Raw genomic sequence first — 24289 nt, 5'->3', positions numbered from 1 at the left:
CCACCAAAAATGTTGTGGTCTGTGTGCGGGTTGGAAAAGAATTTCCAGACATGAGACAGAATGAGCAGAGAGTAAAGTTTATTAGAGTGAGAGACACCATTAGAACAGTGGGCTGGCTCAAGGGAGAGCCGAACCCTTTTGCAGGCTAGCAGCCACTTTTTATAGTCTCAAGACAGAGAAAATTCCTACTGGAATGGTGGCACTGGGTGATTGGTTAGGATACTATGGAGTGGATAATAGGGTGGGTATTTTACTTAATATGGGGTCAGGGAACTGGCCAGTTTAGATCCAGAGGCTCATGGAAACAGTTGCTATGGGGCTTGGTAGTTCCAGAGATTTTTATCCTGTGACCCTGGTACAGGGCTCCATACCTGTGACCTTGCATAGGGCTCCACATTAAGGGCACTAAAACACCAGCACTTTCTAAAATAAAGGACAAGAAAACAGAGTTTTTCCTTTCCTAGTGTTTTGTTTATTGATATTAGAGAAGCTGCATAGGCTCTGGGGGAACAGCTGTTGTTCATTCAGCAGGAAACCCACTTAACAGTTCCATCTTATGATCAATTGGTTTATAGTTTTAGATAATGGAGAAATAATGAAGTAAAATCTCAGTCACCACCAGGAAACTCAAAGCAAACACTTTACTAAAAGTTCTTTGTTTTCTTAAAGTCTTGTACCTAGGGTAATTTCTGTCCAATACATGACAATTTATGCGACTGAAAGATACGATCTTGCATATAAAAGCAAACAAAAAAATGCAAGAAAGTTTGGTCATATAAGAAGATTGGACTGGTTTTAGACTTCCCAGCCAGATCCTACAGTTTCATCCACTTCTTTCTAATGGAAAATGGCATTCACCCTGGCATTCAAGGTCTTGAAAGGTAAAACAACAATTGGTATTCAGGGGCTTTGTGCTATTTGCAGAGAAGAGTATATAAATAGCTGGAATGCAGTGGGTCAAATCAGAAAGAATACCTTAAAAGTTTTGGGAACAAATATTTAAACAGTTCTACTTTTGAGGCCTGCTAGAATACTGCAAGTTGGTAAATAAGGATCGGGACACAGGCAAACATGACAGCAAAATGTGAGGTAAAAGCACGTACTCTGTGACTTAAGATCGCTACAAATTATCAATAATAAAAAAAGAAATGACGAAGAACAAACTGCCTGTACCTCTGAATGATGAATACTATTTCCTAAAACTATCCACTTGTAAGGAGGAAGGACAAGGAATGACAATTCCAATAATACAACAATTACCATTTTTTAAAAATATATCCAGGCTTCTAATATTGAAAACACAGTGTAAAAATAGAATTTGGCACTGATAAAAATATATTTTTTCTGCCAAAGAAAATATTTCAAGTCATTCTTTGCAACTGAGCCTTTATCTAGAGAATGACCATTCCTTAATATGCACCTCATGTTCTCTAATATAGTTTGATAACAAGAAAAAAGTAATAATAATTTAGTAATTAAGCACACATACACACATACATGCATATATATGTGTGTATCTATATGTATTTCTAAACATAGTTTTCTCAAAAATAGTGTTTTACCTATACATATATAGATTCTATTGCATATGTATGTATCTTTACTTAGGTTCTAGAAGGAGGACTGACTACACTTTGGAGCAAAATAGTTTTCTAAGACAATATTGCCTCTAAATCATCATCAATCTCAAATACAAAAATATGTCTTTTACTCAGGAATTCCTTTAAAATTAACTGCAAGTAAACTAGAACAAACTATATGCTTCTTTTTAAATTTGAAACTGAGCATTATTATTCCTAGAGCGTATGAACTTCAGGATAAAGTTTTGCTTTCATTATTGAAAACAGTAATAGAAACATTCTAACAATGACAAATAAATTAAAAACATGAACTCTATTAAGTATAAAAAAAAGCATGATTCCTATTAACATGGGTTTTTCCTTCCAGTTCAGTCATTCAACAAGCTATACTAAAATTAAAACAAGATATTATATCTGAGTAGCATATTTTTTATATGTTAGACTTTAGTTATAGCAATTCATATTAATCTGTTTCTAATTTTAAGAAAGTGTTTTATGTCTTATTGACAGATTTAGTGTCCACTTCATAATATGTTCCACTTAAACTTTTTATCTTCTTGAGGCTACTCTGTGTATCTATCTCCTTATGAGATAATCACAGATATACACAGAAGATATCAAAATCTGCATAAGTTCAAGTCCCTTATATAAAAAGGTATAGTATTTACATATAGCCTATGTACATCCTTTATACTTTATATATCCCTTATAGTTTAAATCATATCTAAATTACTTATGATAGCTAATACAATGTGAATGCTATGTAAACAGTTGTAAATACAATGCAAATGCATGTAAATACTTGCTGGCATGCAGGTAAATCATGTTTTGCTATTTGGACTTTTCTGGAATATTTTTGATCCCTAGCTGATTGAATCTGCACATGCAGAACCCATAGGTACAGGGGGCCAAATGTACATAATCAGAAACTTACTCTCATCAGTGTATAAAATTGATTCTGGAATCAAATTAATCATTTCAGGCATTTATAACTCATTCATTCATAGGCCCAGTAAATTATTAATGATATACTTTACATATGATCAAATAAAAATCAAATGTTAATTACTGAATCAATAAGGGAATAAAGCCCTAGTTATCATTTTGCTTAAAACTATTTCAAAATATATGCAAAGTTTGGCCTAGAAGCTGGGTAACCCTGTCTCTGTCTTCAGGGTTCTACATGCGTCCTCAGAAACTGCACGAGCCTCAATTTCCTTAACCTGTGAATTATAGACCAGCACTAGAATGGTCTTTTCTTGTTACAAGATTTTTATGTTTATACCTGAAATAATACTCCCACAAAATATTTCTTAATAAAATTTTAATTTACTGACTTTAATGTGACAATCTTAATTTTTCCCCCGAGATGTAATTGACATATGGCACTGTGTAAATTTAAGGTAAACAAGGTGATTAGATTACATGAATATACGGTGAAATGTTTACCATAATAAGGTTAGTTAACACATCCTTCACCTCACATAATCACCGTTTTTGTTGTTGTTGTTATGGTGAGAATATTAAAACTCTACTCTTATCTCAGTAAGCCTGACAAGTTAATATGATATATATCTATACATATACAGTTGACCCTTGAACATCATGGGGGTCAGGGCACAATCCTCCATGCAGTCTAACATCTGATTAAAACTTACAGTCAGCCCTCCACACTCACGGTTCCTCAGATCCTCTGTTCCGCAACTGTGGATTCAACCAACCATGGATCATGTAGTACCGTATTATTTACTATTGAAAAAAATCACTTTATAAGTCGAACCATGCAGTTCAAACCCCTGTTGTTCAAGGGTCAACCGTAAAGCTTAAATTAGGAGGGGAAGTTGATAGAGGTTTTTAAATTAAATGCTGCTTCAGTGGTTTCTGTTACATGCTATACCTTATTTTAATAATCTATCCAATAAAAATCTATAGCTCATGCACTTGAAATCACCTAAGGACATGAGAGATATACCAAGGGAGTCATCGAGAGAATAACAAAAATAGATAGAACTGCCCGTGACATGCTGTGATGTCAATTTATCTATGGCACAATTGTATGTTTCTACTTTCTTGCAATGGGTCAGGCAGAGAGATTTTGTAGCTGAACAGCATGCATGACACTGAAAAAAAATATCATATACATATGTATGAATTTTTTTTTAGGTAACCTGTGTAAAAGTGGTCACATATGTCTCTGCCTGGTTAAAAGCACAGAGCTGCATCCTTGATGGATCCAGTTTGTTTTTACCCCTGTGAGAAGTAAGAAAGTTAGGTACTGAGGTGTGGAAGTGGAGCATGATGGAACAGCTTAATCAACTGATTTAAGTGTTTAAAGTCAACATACCTGTAAGTAGAAATTAGTTACATTTGACAATGCATGCTATATGCTAAACACATAGAAATATATTTGCCACAGAGTAATAGCACAGACTGTAAACAATGAACTAAACAGTTATATCATTCTGTTTTTTATGAGATGAATTAAATACTGTAATTTCTGAAGGCAACCTTTTGCATTCTGTTTGCTTTTCATAAGACATTTTAAAGGAAGTCATCCTCAATTTTGGAGTGGGGTGAGAGTGCCACTATATGGTTTTTGAAGCATACTGTAAAATTAGCATTGATGATTTAATTTTGACATTTCAAACGATATTACATGAAAGGAATGTTTTCAAATTTATCAAAATATAACAATTAAGAAACATTGATTTAAAAACATCAGACCAAAATTTCATCATTTTTAGACACATGAACAAATGCAATAAAGAGGAAAAAATTTTAAACAGTTTAGAACCAATCTGCAAAAAGATGATCTAAGTGAAATCCTATAGGGGTATTCTGGTTTGTCTTTGTAAGAATCTATGCATCAAAGATAGGGATGTCAGCTCCCCCCAGAAGCATAATTGAATATTGCCAAATCAAATGAATTTCTGGAAAAATTAATATATTTTCTAAAATGGAATAATGAGAAGAAATCTAAACTGCCTGCAACTGCCTCTTAGTGGAAAAAAACTTTACAAAAATCTTAGGAGAGACAGACCTGACAACAGTGTAATAAAACCACCACATAGTAAAACACATAAAATATTCAACATAAACCACCATATAGTAAAAAACATAAAATATTCAACATAAACCACCATATAGTAAAAAACATGAAATATTCAACCTCGATGACTGCAAATATTTAAAATTTGTATCAAATCAATAAAAGGAAGCAATAACAAGTAAGCACACAAAGTTTCTCAAAACATGATGGCTTGCAGAAACTGAATACTGAATAGATGAATGGGTGGATGGATAAGTGATTAAGTGAATCAGATGAATAGCACGACTGTTTGTTCCTCTGCCTGGGGTTTCCATCCCTACCACATTCACACAAAAATATGATCTCCATTCTTTAATGTCTAGCTTAGGTGCCACTTCCTTTCATGTGCCTTCAATCTAATAGAATCCGTTACTCAACGCATCCTCATTGGACTGGCTTCTCATTTTCTCATGGAATGTGCTTTGTTCTGCTTTGTGTTATATTTTGAAAGTAGACTATAAGCTAATAAATTAGCACTAAGGAGGACTAGAAACTGAACATGAATCAGCAAATGCACAATACCATTATAACAGAAAATCTGACCATGAATTGCAGCATTGCAGGGATATAACAGAGAATACATTCCTACTCATGCTTTTGCCTTTCCATGATATGTATTAGAGGTGGTTAAAGCCTGGAGTTCAAATTTAAAATGACTCTCAGAAACATCAGCAACTAACCTGCACTATTTCTTAATGCTTTAGCATTTTAGTTATCTGTGAATATAGATTAACATCACCCTCTTTCCCAGGTTGCTGTAAGGAGGAAAGTTATATAGCGTATATGAAAGTGGCTAATATATACATTCTCTCCTTGGTCTCTTTGGTGCTTGCTTTCATGTCCACTTGTCAAGTTATTCACTTGTCCTCTTCCTCCTGTGGTCCCTGTATTGCAGTGGATACTGTGGTTGCACTGCCCAGATCTGCCTTTCAAACAAGCTACTCATTCCTCCACCTTCTAGGAGTATTGGCAGCTGAAGGCTCACAGCTGAGTCCCTCTCTGGGAAATGAAATACAGAAGGGAGCTGCCTTACCCAAGGTCATACTCCCTTCCCTGGAAGAGTGGAGGGAGAACCTGTATCCAATGACTGATGGGTTCAGGGCACACAGGTCCTGAGCCTTGCTTTGATCTGGGATTACTCCAAAGGCTCATACATACCAGCGATGTCTATAGAACCAGCTGAACCCTCTGCTACAACTGCAGAGCATGTCAACTCCTCCCTCGGCCCAATCAACTAGCTTCCATCATTTCATACAGGCGTTAGGTGTTTAACCTGAAAACACTACTCACAGTTGGTTTCCCAGGGAACCTGACCTAAAATTTACATACAAAATTCCAAGCTGTCTACAACTCTGAGTTATCTTCTTAAAACCTCCAAATATCTACTGTTCACTATCACTTAGCTATCCTGTGAGTAGAATACAATTAAGATGTCCCCAAATTAAACTCTCTCTCCCCTACCCCCTTAATATTTCCCTCCTGCATATTTTTAACAGCATCAATATCCATCCAGTCGTCTAAGCCAAAACTCTTTTATTATGAATTACTTTGTATCTTCCAAAATATATGTTGAAGTTCTAATGCCTGTTACCTTTGAATATGAACTTACATGGAAAGAGGGTCTCTGCAGATGTAGCCAAGTTAAGATGAGGTCACTGAGGTGGGCCCTAATCCAATATAATTAGTGTCCTTATAAAAAGAAAAGACAGGAAGAATCCCATGTGACAAAAGAAGCAGAGATCAGAGTGATGCAGCTGCTAATCATGAAGGCTAAGGATGAAAGACCACCACCAGAAGCTAGGAAAAAGCAAGGGAGAATCCTTTTTAGAGCCCACTGAGAGAGCATAGCCCTGCTGACACATAAGTTTCAGACTTACAGCCTCTAGAACTATCAGAGAATACAGTTCTTGTTGTACAAAGCCCCGGGTCTCTGATACGCTGTTATGGCAGCCACAGAAAATGAATATGCCCTTTGAAACAGCTCATAATTCACATATCCAGACCTTGAGCCCTTATAGTTTAGCTTGGAAGTGTCTTTCACTTATCCCAAGTGTCACCATCACTCCCTGACCTTGAGCCTCCATCAAGTGTCCTTAGGACGGTTGCAACAACTTTCCATCCTCTCTGCTTCCTCACCTTTATTACACCCCCAAACTTCCTTTAAAAGTAGAAGTCTGCTAACAACAAAGAATAACACAACAAGACAAAGTTTTCCCTTTCTGTTAAATAAAAAGAAACCTACTTCAATCTCCAAATCACAGTAAGTCGTCACTCACTATCTGGCTCCAATCAACCTCAGTCACCTACTGCATCCTATGTGGCCATCCTCTCATGTCTTTAATGGGTGTTTTTGTATCTGGATGCTTCCACACAGGCTGGGCCTTTTACATCTACCAGAAAGGTGTTTCTTTGTCCTTCTTCGTCTCTGTCTCCCTCCATTCCTCCCCTTCTCTCCCTACTCTTTCTCTCACCTGATGAATTCTTTTTATCATAAAACATACTTCAACTGGCATCCCCATTGTGAAGTACTCCAATTTATTGTCAAGGTTAGTCACCCTATCCTTATCCTGCCTCAATATGTTTTCTAAAAAATCTGTTTTAATTATTTTTATATATATATTTATAATTCCTGATTTTTGTGGGTGTTTTAACTCAAAGGTAGGAACCTAGCTTTACTCTTTACCACTTACAACACTTTACAACACCATAGACCAAGAAGACTCTGAACCACATCTCCTGAGGAAATGAGTACACTGCTGACGTCTTTCTAGAATCCGGCAGGCATACGGCAACAAGCAGGTGCTTAGGAAATGGAAGTTGAAAAAATGAATAGCCACAGTTAATGGAATATTTACTCATGGATTCCTTTGCAATTTTTTCTCCCACAATAATCAAAGTGAATGAGGGCTTTAGGTGGCCTTCACTTCCTTTAAGAACATAAATTTTGCATAACTGTTTTTGCAATGTTTTAAATGACACTCCCTTGAAGGTGAGAAGTTTGATTAGGTAAATTTGAAAGTTTCATTGCTCTCTCTCCTTTCTCTAAGGACCTCTGCTAGCTCCATCACAACTTGGTTTCAAAACACTGAAAAACCACTGAGGAAAGCTAAGTATTTGCATTTGGATAGAGGAAGAATGAATGGGGAGATCTTTCTGTGAGATGTTTTCCTCTCTGCTGAGTACACAAGATGAACAAATTCACTTTAGCAAGCATTGATAATACATTCGTCAAAAGAGCATTAAAGAAGATTTAGGGTTTTAGATTCATAGCTACCAGCGTCTCTGAAACCTGTCAGAATTTATTCCAAAAACCACATGACTGTTATGTTTTAAAATATTTGGAGAAATAAAATGGATAAATTTAACGTTTTCCCCTGAAATTTACACACACATTCAAAATTAACATCACAAGTCTATAATTAACATCACAAGTCTATAAACTGGTTATTTTTCTTTCATCTTGAAAGCAAAAAAGGAAGTAATCTGTAATAACGGAAAACAAAAGGATGTCCCTTTAACCCTCTAAGAAAGAGCTCTCCATTAAAAAAAGCTTAGTAATTTAGTTTTTTACAACTTTCAATTTTGAGATTTGGCACGATTTAAAAACAGAAAAAAAAATTAAGCCAGATGCCAATCACATTGAATTATTGCACCTGGCTGAAAAAAAATTTTTTTTTTCTCTAAGCAACTATTAGCACAATGCCTGGAGCATAGTAGATCTCAATAAATATTTATTGAATGAATGGATGCATTTCATGCTTCATTTGAGGCTCATAATAATGAAGCACTTCAATGCTAATGGTGAAAATCTGCAGTGTGTTAATGTTTGCCGAGGGCTGCACTGCACCCCAGGAGGAGATTGATTCTGAGGGTGGCCATCAGTTCAGCGTGTATTCCGAGAAGCAGTGACAGGAGCCTTATTCTCATGGGTCCCTAGAGATGACAGCATGTCTTTCTTGATTCTGAGACAGACTCATCCTCAGAGAAATGCTGGCGTTCTAATGCCAATTATTGCCTCAAAACTCTTAAGATATTTTACTCAACACCTTACTTGAACTCATCTCTGGTCATTTTCTGATAAGGTGTTTGATGACAAAGTATTTTGCCTTCATTCTGGAGTGTATATATCTAACTGTCTATCAGAAGAAGAAAACTTGCCTGAGAGCTAATGCTAGAAGAGGGCAGAAAAAAGAAAAAAAGGATGTTAGGTCATAACAGACAGGGTGGATTTATTTTCCAGATGGGGAAGGGGAAAGTAGGAAAGGTCAGAGATGTTATTTCCCCCTGTTCAAAATGCAGATTCTTAAACAGACAAATGTAGAATATATCCCCAGCCCTTGAATAAAGAAAATGAATTTTCAGAAACCTGGATCAAGACAAGCCAGAGATGAATTAGGTTCATTTATGCCCACCAATCCATCACAGTGGTCACTGGGAGCACCGCGGCAAGGATTCTGAGTGCATCCAGACTTAGAGAGCATTTGCAGGATGCAGCCCAGAACGGGCATTTGCAACAAGCTCCTACATTTGTCTTTACACATAAAAATTTAACCTGTAGCAAATAGCTGCTTACAGTATGTACATGACTACTCAATTTCATACCTATGGCAATTGTTAATTGGGCACTTATTTTTCAGCAAGCACTTGTTTGTTTACCCAAATAATGTAATCTTGATTATAATTCTATTTTGCATGTAAGTAAACTAGAAAAAAATAACCAGAGGATTTTGTAAATTGCTCAAACCATGGAGACAGTAAATATTAAGGCTAAGATCTAAGGCAAGAATTCTCTCTCCAGAGGCTGCCTTCTTCACCATACTCCAGGTAGTGCTTAAGACTTAAATAACCGACATTCAGTTGGGCAATATTTTCTGTTGGATAATCATGATTTGCCTTTTTGGGAAAAGTTCATCAAGAATTATTTCAAAGATGAAAATATAGGAAAGATACAAAGGAGAGAATAAGCAATTAAAAAACTGGGAACTCAATGGGAGCTGAAGATTAGGGGAATTAGAGCAGAGAGCTTAGCCTGAAATGATGTAGAAACACTTCAGGTAAATAAGGAAATGTGAATTCCTTTTAGTGTTCTGAATTGAAAAATAAAACCAAGTCATAACTAGAAACATTTAAATCACAAGGCACTGGAGAGGAAGACTAGATGCAGGTTGTTACAGTTGGCAACTGCTTAATACTACGTAACAAATTTCTTATAGATCTTGAAATTTCATTACTTCTCAAGTCCAGTATATAGTCAAGCGGGTTTGAATACACTCAGGGTGACACACTTTTGAGATATGTCATGGAAAATGTCTTAAGGACAAAATTTCAAAGCCCATAATTTAAAATCTGAATTTCTAGAGGCTAATAATGATGATGAATACAATAATAAACACGATACCTAACATTTGTTTGCTGCTGCTGCTGCTAAGTTGCATCAGTCATGTCTGACTCTGTGCGACCCCATAAACGGAAGCCCATCAGGCTCCTCTGTCCCTGGGATTCTCCAGGCAAGAATACTGGAGTGGGTTGCCATTTCCTTCTCCAATTTGTTTAGAGCTTACCAACTCAAATACTGTGCAAATGACTTAAAGAAACTAGTTTATGTATTTTAAATTATGACCTACAAGGTAGCCTCAAGCTCCTGAAAATGATGCCATGTATTTCCATTTCTATGAAATAGAAAAAATGTATTTTTTCTCAAGTAGTTATGACTACAATGTCATAAAAAAACTCAATGATAATTAAAAATATTAAGTTACCATCAAATGGTCTTTGGATAACACAGTTTAAGTGCACTAAATTTCATGCTTTTTAGGTTTAGGAAAGGTTTATGGGACAGGTGGCAGAGTAATTTTATGAATGGTTAAAATAGTCTATTTCAGTACCAAATAACTTATAGATGAAATCATTAATTATAGACAGTTGGATACTGCTGCTGCTGCTAAGTCACTTCAGTCGTGTCCGACTCTGTGCGACCCCATAGACAGCAGCCCGCCAGGCTCTCCTGTCCCTGGGATTCTCTAGGCAAGAACACTGGAGTGGGTTGCCATTTCCTTCTCCAATGCATGAAAGTGAAAAGTGAAAGTGAAGTTGCTCAGTTGTGTCCAAATCTTAGCAACCCCATGGACTGCAGCCTACCAGGCTCCTCTGTCCATGGGATTTTCCAGGCAAGAGTACTGGAGTGGGGTGCCATTGCCTTCTCCGAGTTGGATACTATGTCATCACAAACCTCCTCTGGATACCACAGGATATGTAAGTTCTTCAGAAGCATGGCTCAGTATCCCAGGGGAGACAAACTGGGTATGAACCCCATTAGGAATGTGAGTTTTATCCCTGAAAGGGACAAAGACAGGAGAATAAAGGCAGACTTATGCACATCAAGACTGGGACTTGATTTTGCTCTGCCCTGAACGAGTTTCATAACTGTAGATAAAGTTGCTTTCTCTTACTGGCTTTCTGAATTAGAAAATGAGGTGCTATATGGGACAGGTCTATTAGATTCCCTTTAAAATGTTATAATTCAACATACTAAGAATATGATATTTGCCAGCGACTTAAGGAGATCCATGTAAGGATAGCCACAGGCTTTGAGCAAAGAAAAAATGACCAGGTAAGAAATTATTCCTCTCAAATGTGAAAGTTGCTCAGTCGTGCTCAGTCTTTGCGACCCCAAGGACTGTATAGTCCATGGAATTCTCTAGGCCAGAATACTGGAGTGGGTAGCCTTTCCCTTCTCTAGGGGATCTTCCCAACCGAGGGATCGAACCCAGGTCTCCTGCACTACAGGCAGATTCTTTACCAGCTGAGCCACAAGGGAAGCCCAAGCTACCCCAGTGCTTTAACACCCAGAATCTAAGCTTATTCAGAAAGTCTGCTAGGCAGTTAGGGTTTTACAACTCTAAACTTTGTAGGCAGAAAAATGGGTAATTGAATTCGTTTTTCTTTTCACATGAGTCTAGACCCAGATTACTGCTTCTGCACAGGGTATGAGGAATCGAATTTTCTACTTTCAAACCAAAACAACTATACCTTCTGAATCTTTGGAGTTATTAACCTCTTCCATGCAAAGATTTTTAAAATAAAAAATAAAATATTTTATTCCTTACTTTGTGATCTTGGAGATAATTTCTTTGGCTACTTAAAACATATATTCATAATTTATTAATCATGTATTTATTTAGTGAATAAGTATTAAGCATTTACTATGTACCTAGTATTGGTTACATGGCCAATGCACATGTGCACACATACACACAGAGCTGTGTATCTTTTTCCAAAATCCACTCTAAATTTAAGAAGGATAGGTCTTAATATGTGTGTGTGTGGTGTGCTCCTTCACTCAGTCATGTCTGACTCTTTGTGACCCCAAGGACTGTAGCCTGCCAGGTTCCTCTGTCCATGGAATACTCCAGGCAAGAATACTGGAGTGGATTGTCATTTCCTACTCCAGCGGTTCTTCCCAATGCAGGGACTGAACCCACATCTCTTGGGTCTCCTGCACTGGCAGGTGGATTCTTCACTTTCCCACTGTGCCACCTGGGAAACCCAGATCTTAATATAGGGCCAAGCAGATAGAAGATGTTTGGGAAATACGTGTCAAATATTTTCAGATGTGACCTAAAGAGAGGAAAAATATTGTAAAATGGTATCTTAAAACTTTAGAGAGATGCCATAAAAATCCTGTCATAAAACTCACTTATGATTATATTCTATATTAATAAAAATGCAGCTCAATAATACTTTGAATATATGCCCCTGGAGGTGGGGAAGGAGGATACAAAAAAGTTGTAATGAAGCTTCCTGTTCTCAATGAGTTTATAGTACTATTTGATGCATATAATAATTTTTTAAGAATATAAAATATAATGCTAAATAATCAGTACAACTTCTGAGCACTGTGAATACTGTTCTAAGCATTTTACATGTGCAATTCATTTAACCGTCACCTAGCTCCTAATAAGGGCTAATAATTTTATATACAAGGAAACTGAGGGCTGTGTCTTAAAGGGCGTACTCAGGATTTTGACTGAAGAAGGAGACCCCAAGCAAAATCACACAGGTTGTGAGTTGTATGTGGCCCAGAAGAAAACTGGCTTGGTTCAGGGGTATGGAGCCCCAGGGTGACACAGCCAGTCAGTTGGTTGTGAGGGCATGATATGAAGGCTTTTACCTACAGTGTACAATTCAAATCTATCTTGGGGATCAAGGATACTTCAAAGGAGTGATGTGATTAGGATTGGACCTGAGTAAAATTAATCAAACAGATGGATTAGAGTAGATGGAAAATGAAGGCAGAGATATCGGTGGGGACACCATGTGGAAATGGCTTAGCCAAGCAGAGGGCAAAGGTAAAGGGGATGGAGAAGAGCTGTGGATTCAACAGACACTATTAAAGCAGACTGCGTATGACTTTACCGTTGATGACAAACGGAATAAAGGAAAGGAAGACTTACATATTCCCAAACTTTCAAATCTAGCTAAATAAGATTGTATCAGTTATTAAGAACCAGTAGGTAAAACCTTACCACGTGAACCTTCAGGAAGTTACTGTACAAATTCACAAAGTACCTATTAGTATGCATATTAGAAAAGAATTCATGACAGCAAAAATCTGAAATTTTAACTCATAATAAATAACATTAAACAATATATGTAAAAAACAATCTTACCCCTTTGCTGTATTCGCTATCTGAATCACTGCTAAGTTCCTCAGTGTTCATAATTTCCAAATCAGATTCCCCAGGTGCAATTGGTACTGTCACTGTGAGGCTGGGATTATGAATAAATGACTGACCATCACTTTCTTCCATTAAGTATTTGTCCATGCTGTTTCCAAAACCACTGGTTTTATCTTTTTCTTTGTGGAATTTGTGATCCTTGCTCATTTCAGCAAGTGTGCGGTTAGAGATGTAGTTTTCCTTTTTACAATTTAGATCTTCTGTTTGTCTAATCTCTTTGGAAATCTTTGGCTTTTTGGAAAATGCTTTTAGAACAAACTCACGTAAGGTTTGTTTCACGTAATTTATTCCCTTCTTAATTCTGGCCACTGCAATCTGGAGGTTGTTTGCATCAGTGTCTTCTTCAATGGCTGTAAGATTGTCTGAACTAAATGAGCTCAGTAATAAAGCAAGAAATAGGTTGAGGACCTATGTCAGGAGGAGAATAGGGTTGGAGAAACAGGGAGATGGGAAATAAAAAAGAACATAAATACAGTTTTCTGAAATATAGGCCAAAATCCAAACCAGCAATGAAGAGCTCTATACATCTTCATCCATAGATAAGAACACAGGATGGGGCAGCAGAGAAGCTAGAGTTCTCATCAATCTCCCATGTGTGAGCCTCTGTGAACGCTGGAGCAGAGGTCAGCCCGAGCCTTAAAGGGCCAGCATGAGGAGCAAAGAGAATGCTCCCTCACCATTACTGTGATGTCATTCCTAAACTCATTTCTATAGCAGAAAACCTGTGTCCAAATTCCCTTTTATGCACCTAAAATGCCCTCTTGACATTTGCCTTTACTTAATATTTGACCTGTGAGAAACAAGTAGAACAAGAAAATTGTGACTAGTGTCTGTTGTGCTGAAGGTAACAAGCCAAGATCTGCGTTTACTTTTCCCAGAAGATAAACTTCACTTATTGCAATAAGTGGAACATACAATGCTTTCAGAGTTCCTGTAATAAAATATTCTGTCCAAGAATTGTGCCAACTTGCAACTTAATGAGACTTTTAAAGCAAAGAAAAAGATCTGCCCATTGAACCCAATTCAAATGAGATAATGGCATTATGATTGGGTGGCTTTACTGTCAATCATTTTGGCCCTGGAAAATATTATAAAACAGGTCAGGATAACTCCTGTCCTTGAAGCAAAATTTTGTGTGCAAAACCATTTCTGTTTTCCTCCTAGAGGTAAGGGTACAAGTAAACTGAATATTATTTTTTAAAAAATTCTCACAGAGGGCTCAAAATATGTAAATTATATTTTAAAAATATTTTATATAAAAAAAAGATAACTGAAAAACCCTTTCGTGTAAGTCTTTTCATGGCCAGAAACATCTACTTCACATTTAAACAATCAAAATTATACCAAACTGAGGAAAAAGGACTCACCACTAATTTTGGTCACATCTAGAATAATTTCTCAGAAATGTAAGTAGAAAAGCATAAGTAAAAAAATGTCTGTGTTAATATATCAGGCTTAAGAGAAGAATCTGAGATGGAGGGGAGAGAAAATCACAGAAATCAATTTGATGAATCATTAAGAAATTTTGAGACTATTTTCCTGTTGGTCTTCATTGTCAATAAAAAAGTATTTTTTGCTATAAAATATATGTTCGTTGATGTGTGTGTGTTCTAATAAGAATGGTGATGACAAACCAAGGGCTCATTTTCCCTTTAGTTTTCTTAATCATTGCAAATATTAATAGTTTTTTTCCCTTCAAATTTGTAATTAGATTTAGCTTTTCCAGCTTAATTGAGATATAATTATCATATTACATTGTATAAGTTTAAAGTGTACAACATGGTTTGATGAGCATATAGACAGCAAAATGATTACCACCATAGTGTCAAGGAACACCTCCATCATGTCTCATAATTACCACTATTTTTTTGCAGTGAGAACATTTACGTCTACTCTCTTACCAACTATCAAGCTGGCATGGGGGCTACAAGGATAAAAAAAAAAAAAAATCTAGCAACTTGTTTTCAAGTCAATGGGAAGTGAAGGTCCTAATCATATGGCTGTTACCATATACAACCATACTTGATGACTGGCTGACCAACTACATCAAATGAACATGATGGCTTTGAAAACTGAAGTGAGCCACTGAAAAGCATTTTATTGCAATTTTCTCCTGCCTCTAAGCTTGAATATTCCCACCAACAGGTAGGTATAAGATAGAAGGAAACAGAAGGCATACAAGCTAAGAAAACAGTAATGGAGAAGCAGATCACTTGTAAAAGAGATGCTATAGAGTAGTGGTGGGCAAACTTTTTCTGTAAAAGGGCCAGGTAGTAAATTATTTAGGCTTTGTAGGACAGAGGATCTCTGTCTATGTAGAGTAAAACAGCTACAGACAACATGAAAATGAATAAGCATATCTGTTTTCAATAAATTTTGCTTATAGAAACTATAATTTGAATTTCATTTAATTTCCCTGTGCCAAAAAAATATTTTTCTTTATATTTTTAAACTACTTTAAAATGTAGAAAACATTTTAGCTTTGCAGGAATCATACAAAAACAGGCAGTGCGCAGGATTTGGCCCTTGGGCCATACAGTTTGCCGATACTTGTTATAGATGCTAGTCTTATATATGACTAACACAGCAGGACTAGGCCTTCCATTTGCCTTGTTCCATTATAAATTCATTTTGTTATTATTAATTTAATCATATTCTGTTTACCAGCATAGCTTCATGTTTGAATCAACATTTAAAAGACATGAAAACCATGGATTAATTCATATGACATTACTATCAAAATGAAAGAAGTAGAAAAATGAAAACTTTCCATTAAAATAAATATTGTGAAAGCTATAAATAAGCATTATCTGGCAGAGAAATTAAGACAATAACTCATTATCTTTTCTGTTCTTCACTGGATTAAAATAGTCAATATTCTATTACAATTAATGGCTTTAGACCTAATTAACCCTATAATTATAAAAATAAATGATCATATCATCATATAATAATTTTCTACGGAGAATTTTAAATGTATGAACAGGCGATTACATACCACCAGGTTTCCAATGACCATGACCATCATGTAAACAATAAGGCACATGGCTTGACCGGCGACCTCCATGCAGTCCCACATGGTCTCTATCCACTCTCCACACAGCACCCGGAACACAATCAGGAAGGAGTGGAAGAAGTCATTCATGTGCCAGCGTGGGAGTGTACAGTCTTCATTGATCTTGCAAACACATTCTTTGTAGCTCTTACCAAAGAGCTGCATGCCAACCACAGCAAAAATGAAGACGATGATGGCCAACACCAAGGTTAGGTTTCCCAGAGCCCCCACTGAATTGCCAATGATCTTGATCAGCATGTTCAGTGTTGGCCAAGATTTTGCTAACTTGAAAACTCGGAGCTAAGAGTAAACACAAAACTTATTATCAGTTTTTATGAAAAAGTTCTCAATGTTTCCAGTCTTGAACTTTGTTTCAAAATTTAATTCTAAAATATTATCATTATCTAGTTAAAATCAATTATTTTTATTATTAATTTTTAATCTACTGTCAATATTCCTATTATTTTGTTATATTTGCCACTATACAATTACTACACATATTTTGAAGAAACTGTAATTTTAGTTCAGGATAGTTATGGAAATCTCTTATCACAGTATCAGATATTATATCCTTTAGAATTGATCATTTATCCTTAATTCTATTTTCTGATACTTTCACAATTTTTTTTCATGCTGACATAAGGAGAAAGTTCAATATATTAGAGGGAAAAGGATTAAAAAGTCATTTTTTTAAAAATATTTTTGACATCAGACAGCAATTTTGAGGGGATAAACTTTATGAAATCCACAAAGTTATGAACATATTATAATGATTGAAATTCTATAAACCATAAGCTTCTTATTGTGATATAAATTACTGCCCTATCATTATACTAGCATGTAGAACTGAATATGTCTTCAAGATCCCAAAATTAAAACATTCAAATATTGTTGAGCTCTTTAAGTGCATTTGCTACTGAAGGAACTTCATTTTACTAGCTACTGAGATCTAACCTTATATTTTGAATCACATCTCCAAAAGTTAAAAAAAAAAATAGTAATGTGAAACCAAAGAATCACCCCTTTATACATAGAATATAAAGGCAAAGTTGGGTCTATATTTACCAGTCTGAATGATCGTAGAACTGACAATCCTTCCACATCTGATAGAAAAAGTTCCACTAAGCTTAAGGTCACAATAAGACTATCAAAAATATTCCATCCTATTTGGAAATACTCATATGGATCCATGGCAATTAGTTTTAAAACCATTTCAGCTGCAAAGATGCCAGTAAAGACCTACACGAGAAATAAAATATATATCTAGTATTAAAAGGTATGAAAACAACCTAATGATGATAATGACTATTTGTGCAGCATTTACTGTGTTTCAGACAATGTGCTTTATAAAGATACTTTATAAACATATATTATTGTTTCATTTAATCCTATAAACCAACTATCACTATTCCTATAGCTATAAGCATTGAAGAGTTAAGAAGCTCTGACTCTATCAGTTTTCATCACCTTTAGAGAGCATTTTAGAAGAGCACACTAAAATCTCTGATACATAAAACCTTTGAAAATTAAGATAGGCACTCTTTGTAAAACACTTATTAAATAACTTATGTCAACAAGTTATTCTGGAAGATAGTAAAAAGGAAACATATTGATACTGAAACTTTGAGCCAGTCTTTTTTTTGGTCTGACTGCTGTTAGAGTAATAAGGAATAAGTTGACTCACTCCAAAGATGTATCAGTAGAAGAGGAGAAAGTATTTAATCGATACAGTGGCAGCTAAAGTAAGATTTTCTACTTAGTGATGTCTGATTCTTTATGACCTGATGGACTGTAGCCTGCCAGGCTCTTCTGTCCATGGAATTCTCCAGGCAAGAATACTGGGGCGGGTAGCCATTCCCTTTTCCAGGGGATCTTCCCAACCCAGGGGTTGAACTCAGGGCTCCTGCATTGCAGGCAAATTCTTTATCCTCTGAGCCACCAGTGAAGCCCCAAAGATTTCTAAAGCTTTGACACAATAGTACATCACAAAACATCATTAATTTATGACATGGCATCAAAAGGACTCATTTAAAAAGGCAACAGCAGAAGTCTTATAAATCACTTGGGTACAATTTGATTCAAAGAAACAGCAAAGAAGGTTCAAAGGGAAATGGTTAGCTCTATAACTGTGAGTCATTTGTAAAATAATACATCATCAAGAAGACTGGCAGGGAGCACCCAGACTTGGGACTGTATAGACAAGAAACATGATGAATCATTTGTGGATTCACAGTGATACAGACAACTCAGTGAGAAGGTACTGGTATTCATGATCTGACCTCTACCAACAATTAGAAACTAGACGGTCCTGCCCTTTTGCAATTAGGAATAGAAAGAAGAATGCTAACTCAGGGCACATGAGTTTAAACATCCTGCCGTGGAATATGTGTAAGAAATTTTGGATAGAAGACCAACTCAGAAACACTCTTTGACTTCAAATAGCAATTGATTTGGGACCATGGCAAAAGCAAAATTATCTTATACAGACATTTTTCAAAGACATCCAGAGTTATTCATGATTGATTAAGAGTTACACCCTGGGACCTTTTGGCTGTGAAATAGAACTTCTGCCTGGTTATGCAGATTGCTGGAAACTAGCACTTTCTGTTTGCCATAAGGCATTAATTGAGTGTGATCACCACTGCCCATTTAAGAGGTCACTCTGGCATCAACTTTCCTAACAGAATCCTATATCTTCCTGAAGCTTACAGATCCCTTCTAGGCTGCCGTTATTTCTTCTGTGTCCAGTTTAATCATTTTGACTTCTAAATATTTTTGTTCTTAAGGCTTGTTTCTGCTGATTCATTGAAAGCATGATGATTATAAAAAACAGATAATTAATAAGGAGCTACTGTGTAGCACAGGGAGCTCTGCCTAATACTCTATTACAACCCATATGGGAGAAGATTCTAACAAAGAGTAGATATACGTCATGTGTATAACTGATTCACTTTGCTGTAAAGCAGAAACTAACACAACATTGTAAATCAACTATGCTCCAACAAAAATTTTAAAAAAAAGAAAGCATGATGATTACGATGATGATGGTGATGACTGATGAAAACAGGTTTAAGTACTTACTATATGCCTGGCTAATAAGTAGAAAGTCTTCATTCCTCTCAATAAATATTAATAAATAAGCATTAATTTTATTTATATATGTAATATAAATAAAGCATTATTGTTATATTAAAAATAAAATATTATTTTATAAAGAAAATACTATTATCACATAAATGAGAAAATGAAAGAGTATAGATATTAAAATTTTTTCCCAAGGTCATATAACAAGTAGGAGGCAAAACCAGGACTCAAACTAAGGACTTTGGGATTCCAAAGGCCTGAATCCTTTGCCTATATGTCAAAACAAAGTGTCTGTAGTTTTTCTGAAAACTTGTAGGGTATGTACTCACAAGTAAGCTGCAAAATAATTATAAAATGGCTTAGAAAGTATCAAGTTTTCAAAGTGTTGCTGCTAACAGACATGCCTGTCAGAAAACACACATATTTACTCCCAAGATGGTGACCAATTACGGAGATAATGCTGTTATTCATAGACCTCAATATGCCTGCAGAATTACTTTAACATAGTGTTTATTACCAGAAACTTCTCTCTGTACAATGATTCACATTATGAATCCTGAACATGCATAACTAACTAGCTAAATATCCATCTGACTTAAGAAAAAAAAAAAACAGGAATGATAATCATGACAACCAAAGAGAGACGTTCTGGGTACATAATACACATTAACAGACTTACCAAATTTCCCACAACGAGCACATTTTTGAATTCCTCAGTCATTGGGTGATGTTCCATAGCCATGAACAATGTGTTTAAAACTATGCAAATGGTAATAGCAAGATCTACAAAAGGATCCATTACAATAAAATAGATAAATTTTTTGAATTTTATCCAATATGGAGAGCAATTCCAGATCAAGAATGTGTGTGCAAATCTGTACCACCAAGGTGGACATTTCTGTCTGGACTCCTCAAGTTCTGGAAGAAAAAACCACAGAGATCACGAAGTTAATCATTAGCATATTATATATTTTATTGCTAACCAGATACACATCAGCAGTACACTTTAACATTGAAACAAGTCTTCTGCTTTATACTTTGTAAGTTTAACAATATCCTTTCTATGAAAGCATAGCATATAACATAAAAATCTTATATCATGCATTCATTTATTAGATCAATCATAAGAAGGCAGTGAAATTAATGAATAAGAGCATTTATGGGTATCTCTGAGAGAAACAAGCACTTAACATATGATGTTAAAAGAATTGATGTTTTCTTAATTCAGATAATGTATATATTTAAGATAAATGTATATAAACCAATATATATACATACAAACACAAACACACACCCCAATATATACATTCCCCTATGCCCTGAATCCATTACAATAATAACACATTTCTATTCTCTCCAGGAAAAGCTTTTGCCAGCTCACAGGTGAAAATAATCCCAGGACCAAGAGACTAGAAATAATTTATAGAGCTATTCATGCAATAGGTAGCACACACCATTAGCCCATTTAGTTCTCATCATAAATTTAGGAGGTGGGTGAAAACTTTGTCTGGGCCCATCATGGGTGTGTTGGGGGATGAGGTGGTAGCCCATGGATAAGGTGGAACCAGAGGCTTGTTAAGGGGAGAGAAGGTGGGCGCCAATACATTATTGAAATTGCCGCCCTTTGGCTGATCACTACTGTTCACATCATATTCTCTAAACTGCTTTGTCTAGCGCTTTTGCATCACTATCTTGAAAGATGTTGTGTCACATATTACCATTTTACAATTTTATAGAATGTTCTCAGAAGCAGAAACTTACAGAACCTGGAAGTTGGTACTGTTTTCTTGCCTGTTAGAAAAATGATCAATTTCGAGAGACTAGGTAACATTTCTAAGAGTATATATAGTAAAAGAGTCACATAGCCCTGGGCCACCCTCACTGTCTTCATTTAGTACCATAAAGCTATTTATCTTTGAAAGGTCATTATCGTCCAAAGAAAGAAAGAAAGAAAGAAAGAAAGTGAAGTCACTCAGTCGTGTCCGACTCTTTGCGACCCCATGGACGGTAGCCTATCAGGCTCCTCCGTCCATGGGATTTTCCAGGCAAGAGTGCTGGAGTGGATTGCCATTTCCTTCTCCAGGGGATCTTCCCGACCCAGGAATCGAACCCAGGTCTCCTGCATTGCAGGTAGATGCTTTACCGTCTGAGCCACCAGGGAAGCCCTTATCACCCAAAGCCTGTCTTTAATCACAAAGAACTTTATCCCCTTTTTAAGCACTAAAGACAATTCCATTAGTACCTATTGGTTAGTCTTACCATTGCTCATAACCATTTTACATTCTTTGAATTCTTTCTAAGTACTTGCTGTATCTATTCGAGGCTGACCAGGACTTACCTGAATTTTGCTTAAAAATCTGTATGGTTAAGAGAATGTTATTCCATACCTTCTACAGTGTTTGTTAATATGCTTGCCCTACTCATTGCCCTTTGTCTGAGATTGGGGTCATTCAACATATCCTCAGAAAGGAGGTAAGAACTGTGACGTCTTTTCTTGTGTATTTGATTGGTTGTACCCTGAAAAAAAAAAGATGATTAATTACAGTTTAAGAATGGAATTTCAATAAATTGTAGGTAGAAAATAAAATCTTGCCCACAAAGTTGTAGTGAGTAATTAGAGCCTAGACTGTTGATTTGAGTCATGGCTCTGCCATTTACTGGCTGTGTACCACAGGAGAGTTACTTAACCTGTCTCCATTTCATCACTGGTGAAATGGAAATAATCATAGTACTTGCCTCACAATCTTGTTATGAGGATTAAATGGCTTAACACTAAGGAAATAAAAACTAAAATGAGCTGCTTTCATTGTTATAATCACTATCATTATCTATCTTTCTGGGTCTCCAATTTATTCAGATAGCTTTACTATGTAAGAGTCCTAACATGAAAACAGCTAAATAAGTTTTGCAATGGTGTATGTGTGTGTGTGTAAAGGAAGAACTTCAGTGTTCTCTGATAAACTTCTGTAATTATTCTTTGTTGGGGCAATAACAGGGCAATGGTCATGACTGTTTCTCTTGCCAAAGCAGATCTCATGAACTGCTCTATCAAGATGAATGACTCAGTAGAAAAACAATGATTAAGACTGATGGACACTGTATCAAAATAGAGAATGTAAGCTCCATCTAAAAGAGGCTTCAAAGGATTGCTGCCATGCAGGAATATGAGCTCAATTTTACCAGGTATACCATATTTATGTAAAGATGTCTTATTTCTAAATCTCGGCAGCTAATTCAGAGTTAAAACACTGTGCCAGTTCAGTGCAGGCCAACAATACACACACACATACACATATATACATATAGACTTCAGACAACTTTATGGAGAAGGCAATGGCACCCCACTCCAGTATTCTTGCCTGGAAAATCCCATGGGTGGAGGAGCCTGGTAGGCTACAGTTCATGGGGTCACAATATGTGGTATGTATATATATATATGTGTATACACACACACACCATTCTACAAACATATACATAGATATAAGATTTAGAGTTGTAAAGTATAGTTGTTTAGATACAGTTATATATGCTTGTATATTAAAATGTAGACAAACAGGCATAAATAGATGTATGTGTGTATATATGCATGCATGTCCATATATGTGTGAGGATACACACACACATATTTGCAGGTGGCTTCTTACGGAGATCTGTCTATAACCATGTTTTAGCTGAAATACTCTCTAATTTACTGACTTTCTGGAAGCAGTGATTTCTTTTTTCCCCAAGTCAAACAAATAGCTGTGTTGATAAAGCATTTTTTTCTCCATATAGACATGTCTCAGGTCTCAAAGTTATATTATTTCTCATGCAATTTTTTCATCTAAACTGTACATTATTTCACGCTATTATGTTTTGCATTTATTTCTATTGAATTATAAAGTATCCACTAATTACTCCAGCTCTGTAGTTTTAGTCTTAGAATTTAGAGTGATAATGATTTTTCTGTGGTAAAACAAAGTATTAAGTGAAACATTTCATTTAAAAATAGGAAATAATCTCTAAATCTGATATACATTATATAATCTTTTATAGGTAATACACATTATTGAAAAGCAAAACACAGCAAAGATATGATTCCATGGAAATTTAACATGCTTGTTTGATAAGAAAAACACCTTGACAGAGGGCTGAAGCTGTATCATGCAAGCACAGAGGTCACATATGACCTAAAAGCATATGCATGCATTCAAACGAAAATGCATGCGTGGCCATGGCTTTGATGGAACTTCATTCTCACTTAAAATACTTCATTGTCTGCAAATATGATTTATGAATAGGTGGCACAAGTTCAGAGCTTGTTAAGTTAGTCAAAGCCTTTCAGATATCAAGCAACACAATGTAACATGGTGAGTGACCTTAACACATAACCAAGAAACTCTAAAACCAGAAAGATCTCACTTTCAGGCTTCATCACACCCTTTTCTCATACCACTCAATGACTCCCGAACTCTTGAAATTGTTGTTTTGGAAAGGTGTTTTATTTTTATCTTATATGTATATGTTTGCATTTACGTATGTATTTTGGATATTATGTTTTTATTCACAGATTTCAGATGAAAGAATTTTGGTATTTCTTTTAATGATAACAGTGTGTTTCATTTATATGTGGGGGAAAATCACAGTTACTCTAAACTATTCCTAAGAAGTTTACCACATCCTGGAGAGAAAGTGTGGTGGTTAAAACCACAAGCTCAGAAACAGAGGGCCTCTTTATGAATTTCAGGACTACCATTTATTGGCT

General features: G+C 35.8%; 1 protein-coding gene across 3 annotated transcripts in view; it reads right to left on the bottom strand.

Annotated features, from left to right (window-relative positions):
* The window catches only part of LOC133259160 (sodium channel protein type 1 subunit alpha), a 315536-nt gene that overhangs the window by 270941 nt on the left and 20306 nt on the right, over nucleotides 1-24289 (bottom strand). For 2 of the 3 annotated variants that reach the window (XM_061436331.1, XM_061436340.1), the window contains exons 10-14: nucleotides 21933-22062; nucleotides 20225-20463; nucleotides 17527-17700; nucleotides 16405-16761; nucleotides 13338-13814 (exon numbers count right to left, since the gene is read on the bottom strand). The exons of the other annotated variant lie outside the window; for it this stretch is intronic. In XM_061436331.1, the coding sequence (XP_061292315.1) occupies nucleotides 13338-13814; nucleotides 16405-16761; nucleotides 17527-17700; nucleotides 20225-20463; nucleotides 21933-22062 (1377 nt within the window). The remainder of the gene's footprint in view (nucleotides 1-13337; nucleotides 13815-16404; nucleotides 16762-17526; nucleotides 17701-20224; nucleotides 20464-21932; nucleotides 22063-24289) is intronic. 3 annotated transcript variants of the gene reach the window in all.

This window comes from Bos javanicus, chromosome 2, assembly GCF_032452875.1.
Source record: "Bos javanicus breed banteng chromosome 2, ARS-OSU_banteng_1.0, whole genome shotgun sequence".
NCBI classification, from domain to species: domain Eukaryota; kingdom Metazoa; phylum Chordata; class Mammalia; order Artiodactyla; family Bovidae; genus Bos; species Bos javanicus.
Note: the sequence above shows the minus strand (reverse complement) of the source record. Positions and strands in the feature narration are given on the sequence as shown.